Source organism: Blennius ocellaris (genome assembly GCF_963422515.1).
Source record: "Blennius ocellaris genome assembly, chromosome: 23".
Lineage (NCBI taxonomy): Eukaryota > Metazoa > Chordata > Actinopteri > Blenniiformes > Blenniidae > Blennius > Blennius ocellaris.
In genome coordinates this window covers 14095657-14104780 of record NC_137672.1, presented here as the reverse complement: position 1 = coordinate 14104780, position 9124 = coordinate 14095657, and the positions used below count along the sequence as shown (strand labels likewise).

Genomic DNA, 9124 nt, shown 5'->3' with positions numbered 1-9124 from the left:
GTCCACGTGAAAATTGAAAGCGGAGGAGATATTTGGCTCAAAGAATGATACTAAAGACTGTGAGTAGCTGGAGAAGCTGAGGAAAAGGCCTGCCAGGACGTCCCGAGTGTAACTCGGCCTCCAGCCACAGCTGGTGAGCCTTTATGGGTGTGTGTGTGTGTGTGTGTGTGAGTGTGTGTGTGTGGCGAGCCGGGCGTCCCGCCAAGCGGCCCGCTGTGTCTTTGAGAGAAATGTGGCCACTTGTAAAGCTGGTGTGCAGGTTCATCTTACAGAGTCCGTCCAAATAACGCTGCTGGGGGGGGGGCACAGTCGCCATCAATCTGGCGTTTTAAATCCCAATTTGCAGACGCGCCGACGGCGGCGGACTGTGAGGTCGAACGTTGTGCCGTGAAGCTCCCGCAGAGACAACAGAGGACATTTTTACCCTGGTGGCTAATGCCTCACTGCTCTGTTGACAACCTCATGAAACCCACTGCAATAAACACCAGCTTCAGAACGAGAGGCCAGAGCCTCTGTCCCAGGGTGGCTCCTCACTCCCTCTAGCGGCCAAATGCAGAAATACATCAAATATTGACTCATTCAGATCCATGCCTGTATAAGATAGATAGATAGATAGATAGATAGATAGATAGATAGATAGATAGATACTTCCTTCGACATAGTTTCGTTGTATTTCAATAATAACCTGGTTTTAATCATTTTTTGTATTTTTAAAATCTAGTGTGTTTTTGAGTCTTTATCTAAATTACTGCAAAATGTTAATAAAACCAGTATATTTATTAAAATATGAATAAATGAATTGGTATGTATTTTTGTTGTTGTTTCTTTTTTTTAATGCTTATTGTAATCTAATTGTTTGACACAAGAGGGCAGTATAAATACCGTATTTTCTGCCCTATAAGGCGCACCGGACTATAAGGCGCATCTACATTAATTGACATAATTTACAACTTTGTTCATATATAAGGCGCACCGCCCTATAAGGCGCATGGAATAGACCAGTGGTTGGCAACCTTGACAGCTCAAAGCCATTAAGTTACATTTTCCACTGATTCTAACACCCACAGAGGTGCACATGCCTTATTTTGATAGTCCTACCTGCAGCCTATGCCAGGAGGACACTACACACAAAACCTTCTTCACTGCTGGTTGACAACTTACAACTACCAGTAATAATAATGATAATAAACTAAACTACGTGAGTAGTTGGGTACACGTTTTCTTTTCTTCTTTCTGCTCCTTTTCGTTCAGATGTCTGGAAACTTTTGCTGTGTGTTGTATTGAACTGTTTAACTAATTATCCCTCCAAAACAACATTTCCCCATGTTGGATTAGTAAAGTCTGATCTTAGCATATCTTAATGATCTGTTCCCCCTTCATGTTGTACTTGTTTGTTAAAAAAAAGAAAACAACAAAACAAAGCTTCAGCTCAAATCAAATGAACTCTCCGTCATCCGTCATGAGGACCGTGAGCTCTGGTCTGACAGAAAGAAGCACAACAAAGCAGGTTTCTTTTGTGATTTATTGAGGAAACTGAGGTTGACCGACACAAAAACTCCAGCCACAACACATAAAGCAGCTCCAGTGATTTTAAATACAGCAATCTTTGTCTTTTTTTTTTTTTTTTGTGCCTCCATTTGAACGTTACATCAAAATCACACCTGCTGATGTTCCAAAGTGGCACTAAATAATAATAATAAAAAAACATAACTGAGGAGTGCAGGTCTTGGACAAAAGTGATAACAGTGGTGGATTTCGTCAAATATGGGTTGAGTCTGAGGCCAGTGCATAGAAATCTGTCTGAGCAAGGAGACAGAACATATTTAAATCCCTATATACACAAACAAAGAGGCTAATCTCCTCTAAAAGACACAGCAATGGTTGATTGATGAATTTTCTCCAAAACACAAAACAAAGACGTGTTGGCAGTTTCTGCGTCCGACGAATGAAACATTCTGAGCATCTTAAACAGGAAACATGTCAGTTTGTCTCCAGCGCGTGGCGCTATTGGGAGTTTTGGGTCAATTACATGTTTTTGAGTTGCAGAAATGTTCAAATCCACAGTTTGCAAAAGTTTCTAACCCGTCATTTTTTTGTGAAGACCGAGTTGAACTGGGATGGGAAAATGCATCGAAACAACTTTTCAACATTATCTCGTTAAAAACAAACAAACAAAAAAATGACACCAAATTAAAAAAAAAACACCTAATAAAAAATAACAATGTATTCAGTTGTTTCAAACCATCAGCGTGGGGGCGACAGCTGTGACTTCCTCCATTTCTTCACGTTCCTGCTTTTATTTTGTTTTTGGATTTTTTTTTGTTTTTTTTATCTTGCAGCAGCTGAAATACAAATAAAAAAAGAGCAATAAAACCATCTGTGGAAAATAGAGTTTAATATTACAATTAGGACTTGAATAGGAAAATTTAGAGACATCATTCATTGAAAACGTGTTTGCATTTACTCACCAAAAACAGTAAGAGTTTGTCAGTCTATCATCCACAAGCCTTTTCAATATTGTTAATGGTGTGCCACAAGGCTTAGTGTTGGGACGCTTATTTTTTATTTAATTTTTTTTAATCCAAACATTGTAGGATATCACACAAATGTCTCAGTTAATGTTTTATTCACAAATAACACTATTCTTTGTTTTGTGTAAAAACTTGGATTTTCAACTTTTGTTTTAAAGCGCATTAGATTTTTTTTTTTAACTTCTAAATTTTTGCTTTTCCTTCAGTGGCCTGAATACTCTTCTGTCGTTTTCTTTTTTCTCTTTTTGTTTTTTTTGCAAGGAAACCACCTGGTCAAGCGGCCGATACATGAAGAATCTTGTTTTTGTTCTTAAAAAAAAACACATCATCTGTCACCTTACGTAAGCGTGAGTCCGGCTGACGATTTGTTTCGTCGTCCTCTCGGGGCAGTGAGCAAAGTGTTTCCCAGTCAGATAAGAAATTTCAATCCCAAAGAAATGGGGCGGCCCGTGTCAACGTAAACACTTCTTCTTCTTTTTTTTTTTAAAAAGCCTGCAGTGAAATTCCTGAAGCATGACTCCCGTTTCCTCGGCCCGGCCGCCACGACGCATGCGCGCATGCCGCCGTACGCCTCCGCCTCCGAGCGTCTGGGCAGCGGCTGACATTTCCAGCCTGCACAATAGCGCCCGTCCAAAATAATCGGTGTTTATGTTAGGAAGTCCCTATCTCTCCGGCCCGGCTGCTTGGAGGAGGGCGGGGGCACCAAATCACAGGAAACACCTTCAGTTGCCCGGCGAAGAACCCGAAGCCCGTACAGTACAATGAGATATTAAAAGAGTGTGTGTGTGTGTGTGGAAACAGTCTCACCAGTGCATGACAGCATGTACAAACAAGAAGGAGCTTTGAGAGGAAGCGTCACAGGAAATAGAAGAGAAGGCCGGCTCACCATTTTCCTCTCCGCCCGATGACTTGACCCCGAGGAGCATGACGCCGTCCTTGGTGCTTTCAGGTCGGCTCTGGAACGACGCGCTGCGGAGAGACACCAGGGGAACGCGTGACTCGACTCGCTCACACAGCCCCAGAAACTCAAAGTGGAAACTCCAAAACTCACTTCTCGGTTCCGGTGTCGAGGGTTTCTGCGAAAAGAGAAAAAAGAGGAGGAATGAGGGAGTGTGAAGGAGCGTGGGGGTCGAGGTGAAGTTGCCCGTCATGGCGGTTTGAAACGTCTCACCTGTGTGGTCGTGGACTTTCTTGGATTTGAACTTGAGGATGATGGCGGCGGCGGCGCCCACCAGGAGGATCGGCAGCAGGATCAACCACAGCCTTTTGTCGGAGGCTGGAATCAAAATCACATTGAAGGAATCTCATTTACAAAAAATAAATAAATAAATAAATTTCCACCAAAAATCTAGTTTTACATGTCGCAGCGAAACACGTTTAGCCTTTAAAATGAGGCTGGCACAGCTCATAAAGTTTAAAATGTGTAGTAGTGTTGAAACACAAACTGTATCTTATGTTGTGTTTATGACATTTCAAGTCAAATTTGACATTTTATTACATTTAGTGCTGTTTTTGTACCGGATTTTAGCGGTTTCAGCCTCCTTGTCCAGCATTTTTTCCGCGATTTTGACAATTTAGGATAGAATAGAATAGAATAGAACGGAACGGAACGGAACGGAACGGAACGGAACAGAACAGAACAGAACCGAATAGAACCGAATAGAACAGAACAGAACAGAACAGAATAGAATAGAAATACATAAATAATAAATCCTGACGGCTGTTTCTGACGTGAGTTTTAATTGAATCTGTAAATGTAGATGTTTTTAATGTTATCGGTTTTACAAAACTCAACGGCAACGAGGTTCCAGAGGCGTCGTTTTACCTGCTTTGTTGGGAGTTTTCTCCTCGCTGCCAGGCTGGGAACCTTCAAACAACAGCACAACCTTTAGTTTCTGAACGCGTGAAAACCGGATGACGTCATAACCTACCGACTCCCTTGTCTCCAGGCTGGTCTTTCTTGGGTGGCGACGTCCCCCGGGGCGGCGGCGGCGGTGGCTGTGTGAGGTGTAATCCTAAAAAGTGCAATAAAGTCACAAGTCAAAGCCTGAAGTCAATCAGTGGAGCAAGAAAAAGACGATATTGTGTTACCTGAGGCGAGAGTCGCTGCACCTGCGAATGAGAAAGATCAGCCTGTTGTCAAGGTCTTCATGAGCGGTTGGGGGAGGAGTTATTAGGGTTAGGGTTAGGGGAATTAGGGTGTTTTTAAAAAAAAATTCTGTACCAACCTGTATTCTGTATTTCGGTGCTCGCGCCGGGTCCTAACAGAGGTGAAACGGCTGTAAATAAACATTACAAACATGCATGGATGTTCATCACGAGTCCAATCGGAGCTCACCTGGAGTCTTTGCCGTGTTGAAACCCGGACGATGAGCCCGCGGGTCCAGGACGCCTGTTCATACGAAAGAAAAAGAAAAAAAAGAAAATTATGAATAAAATAGAGCTCGAGTGGCTTTTGTTTATACACACAGACACGAGTTGAAAGTCTCACTTTTGGTGGGCGTTCCTGTCGGATTTGGAGGAGGAGCGGTTCTCCTCGGAGGCCCTGTGGCGGCCTGAGGCGGTGGAGCGGTGACCGCAGCCGTGGCTGCAGGAGCAGTTTGTTCTGCAAACAAAAGGAAAACAAATAAACAAGTTTTCCCCACAGCAGACGCGTCACCGGAGAGTCGAGGTGCTTTGCACTCACTGTCCACAGCGGGAGTCGCTTTGGTGTCCTGGGCAGCGGCCGGAGTCGGGTGAAGTGAGGTCGGAGCTGCAGGAGCTGCAGGGGCTGCAGGGGTTACAGGATCTGCAGGAGCTGCAGGGGCTGCAGGAGTTGCAGAATCTGCAGGAGCTGCAGGATCTGCAGGAGCTGCAGGAGTTGCAGGAGCTGCAGGATCTACAGGAGCTGCAGGAGTTGCAGGAGCTGCAGGATCTACAGGAGCTGCAGGAGTTGCAGGAGCTGCAGGAGCTGCAGGAGCTGCAGGATCTGGCACTGCATCTGGAGAGGAAAAGACGTTTCCTCTTCGTCGTACCAATTACACTAAAATATGAAGCAATTTTTTAGAAGGTTTTGAAAATTTCACGCCTTTTGATTGACTTCTTCAGTGTTTCCACTCGCATTCATCTACTCTGACTCAAAACCTTCCCGCATGGGGATTCTTCTTTTTTTTGCATTTAGTCTGTGGAATCAGGCGAGTTGGAAGACGTGGGGACGAAAATATCAAGCTTGGATCTTCTTTTAGTCTCCAGCGAAACTTTATACGCTTAAATAAATAACAATAGTGGAGTTTTACTGAGCAAAGTTTGTAATCATCATGAACGTTTCTGGATGATTGATCATTTTTACTTCAGCAAATCAAACTCTGGCAAAATTATCCAGCGATCCAAGGTGACTTCAGGTTATCCTGCAAGGATTCATCATCCTTCTGTTGATAGGTTTGTTTGTCTGTTTACTTTTTCAAGGAAGGGGCGGATAAATAAAAGACATGTTTTAATCTTGTTGCTCCTTATATTTAAATTTTTTTCCCAATCGTTGGAAGTGTTTAATTTGACAATTAATTTGAAAAGTGCATTATTGTAGGAATTCTGCTTCCACTGTCATGAAGGGAAATAAATAAATAAACAAATGATCACACTGTGGTTGTTATAGAAACCAAACAGGTGAGGTTCACTCACCTGTTGACTTCACAGTTGCCGCCGTTGCTTGTTGAGGCTCCGTTTGACCTCCAGTGACGGATTCATCTGGAAATGTGAATAACAAGCGTGAGCACTGAAGGCAACTATTTTAGGTCTTTTTTGGGGGGGTGGGGGGGGGGGGGGGTGGAATTATTCCTGTCTGACAAAAAGCCAGCGACAAACTGGAGGAGGGGAAAAAAGGAAAAAAAAGTCAAGTTTTGTGGAGGTCGTGGCGTGTGAGGCTGGATTTCCTCTGCTCGGAGTGTGAAGCTGCATCCTGTCCCACACAAACAATTGTTGTTGCCCCCCAAGACCCTCGCCAGGCTTCCTGTCTTCCCTGACTTCAGACGAAGCGTTTCACACCAGACGCTTTCTGCCCCGTCTGGACTTACAAGTCTCTTCAGGAAGTCGGAGGAGCTCATCTGACCTCAGCACATTTGATCAGTCTACACCCCTGACCTGACATGACATGACGACGTGGAACACACTTTAATAGGGAGAAAACATTTGACATCAACCAAATGTATGAATTTGTTGCCCTAAAAGTTAGAAAAATAGAAATAAAAGTTAGAATCACACAAAAGTGAAACAAGCTCGGCTGTGCAATACCAGTTTGCACCACTAGAGGGTGGAGTGGGTCACTGCAACATTGAATGACATTGAAGTAGTTTGGGTGAGTTTAACCCTGAGCGAGTATTTTCAATAAGTAAATCTTTATTATATTTTCTTTAGTTTTTAAAGCAATTTAAGTGAAACTTCAAAGCGCACAAAAAAAGCTTTTATAGCCTCTTCTGCTCGAATTTCATGATGATATTAAAAATATTTGGAGTTTTTTGAAAATCGGCTGTTCTACATAAACAAACTCTGCAGGTATTTACGTTTCGAAGAGTTAAGTACTCACAAATAACATTTAATGAACTTTATAAGTCATTGCAACACGCATAAAGGAAGCAAAGTACTGACATCTTCACTTAAAGGTTTCTATTTTGTTTGGGTTTTTTTAACTCAACTATGTCGTTGAATCAAAATAAAGCTGCAACAAGACTTTTTCTCACTATTTGTCCTCAGACTTGAAACTACACACACCAGCTGAGGTTGAACCAGAAAACAAACAACGAAGACTACAGAGAACTCTTCACCGCCCCCTATTGCACGAATACTGAACACTTAACACTGTAGCTTTCAATTTCAACTAATTGTGACCCAACTGCAGGTTTGTGCTGTTGGGTGTTTCCGTGTTTACAGTCCAACGCAGGAGGGACGTTTGTCAGCCACTGGGATGTTTGGGTCTCAGGACAATAATGTGTTGTCCCTGTGAGGGAGGGGGGCAGTTTGGTTCCCACCACCTATCTGCTGTTGGATCACCTATCTGGTCAGTACAGGTCACTGAAAAGTTGTTTCCAAAAAAATCGAGACCAAAGCTGATCCCCCCCCCCCCCCCCCCCCCTTTTTAAACAACAAATATTTGTTTCTCTTGCACATAAATCAGAATCTTATTATATCAATGGTGATTAAATAGGGATTCTTCATTAAATGAGATCAAACGAAGTAGCTTATCTCAGCCCGGATGAATAGGAAACACTCGTCCCTGAGGTAACCTGTCAGCGTCTTTTGAAGCACAGCGATCCCAATCTTTAACACGAACCAAAGAAAAAAAAAAAAATTATCAAAAAATACATGGAGGGGGGAAAAAATGTACATGATCAACTGTGACAAACACACGGCGAGACGTTCCACAGTGGATGCATCCAGCTCAGACCCGTGGTTTCAGACGCCGGCTCAAGTTTTGTTTTATAAACCATAAAGAAAATTCTAATGAATGGATCATTTGCCCGGCCTGATTGACCGACCCCCCTCACCCCCATCCCCCCTCCCGCCCCCGGGCTCTTCCTTACCTGAGGCGAGGACGTGCAGCGGTGCGAGCAGGAGCAGGAGCAGGACGAGCCGCCGGGCGGATTCCATGGTGACGGTGCGGCCGTGGATTTACTTCTGGCTTCTCGTGAGGACAAAAGGTGTCCGAGCTTTGGGCAGCTCCGGCCGCTCGTGCTTATTTTGGCACTTCCTCTAGATAAAGGATGAAGGTGGGCGTGGGGAGAGGGGGGTGGAGGGTGGAATACACGAAGCTTCCCATTCCTGACGTAAAGTGGGTGGACGTGGAGACTAACACCAGACCAGGCCACTCTGTACAAATCTGGGCAGTTTTAACTCCCTACGCTGATTTATTACACCGATGCTGCTCGGCAGGAGGATTCATTCATGGTTGATTAAGTTAGAAAAAAAAAAACAACCTTAAAAAAGAACGTTTTCAAGAAAAGTGATTACATAACATCAACAAGTACAATGAGATAAGTGACGGTTGTTGTTTCAGGAGCCTCGCCCAGTGAGAGACGTTCAAGAAGCTCTCCAGCACATCCACGGAGGAGAGACACTGTCATAGTGAAGCAGCTTTCTTTTTTTTTCTTTTTTTTGCTAAATAATGACTGGAACTGGATGACAAAGACCTGACAACCCCAGGGAGTCGCTCAAATACCAGCTGTGACGTCTCAACACCGTTTTTTTTTCTTCCCTTCCTAACAATGGCTTCACAAAGTGTGTAGATAGAACCTGTTAGCAGCAGCCTCAAGCGCTTCTCTTCTACTGATGCCTGAGAGAAACCTCTTATTCTTTCAATTAATTTATTATGACCACAAGTGAATGTGACACTAAAAGAAACCCTTCATCGCAGGTCACTAGCTGTTCTCAACACTTTTATGGCTCGTTTCACTTTTCTTTTCTTCACATCAACCACCAGAGAAGGTACGAAACCTCCTGTTTTGTTGACCCTCCCAAAAAAACAGGATGCCAGAGTTTACTTCCTCTCATTGGAGCATTGTGTTCGATTCCAGCCCAGCCACAAAGACACCTTAGAGACCCAAGGACAAGAAACGCTCTGCTTC

At 43.6% G+C, this 9124-nt stretch overlaps 1 protein-coding gene across 2 annotated transcripts; it reads right to left on the bottom strand.

Annotated features, from left to right (window-relative positions):
* Positions 1 to 1504: 1504 nt before the first annotated feature.
* LOC308147100 (uncharacterized protein) lies at positions 1505 to 8239 on the bottom strand. 2 transcript variants are annotated; one of them, XM_080519177.1, is made up of 13 exons: positions 8084 to 8239; positions 6189 to 6254; positions 5218 to 5511; positions 5023 to 5136; positions 4870 to 4923; positions 4760 to 4792; positions 4623 to 4643; positions 4463 to 4546; positions 4357 to 4398; positions 3703 to 3807; positions 3583 to 3607; positions 3418 to 3500; positions 1505 to 2342 (listed from the first exon to the last, which is right to left on the bottom strand). In XM_080519177.1, exons 1-13 carry the CDS (start codon positions 8148 to 8150, stop codon positions 2329 to 2331), a joined length of 1002 nt encoding a protein of 333 aa, XP_080375303.1. In that variant the 5' UTR covers positions 8151 to 8239; the 3' UTR covers positions 1505 to 2328. The 2 variants fall into 2 exon arrangements, with proteins under 2 accessions (XP_080375303.1, XP_080375304.1); XM_080519178.1 differs by lacking the exon at positions 4357 to 4398.
* Between the last annotated feature and the right edge of the window lie 885 nt (positions 8240 to 9124).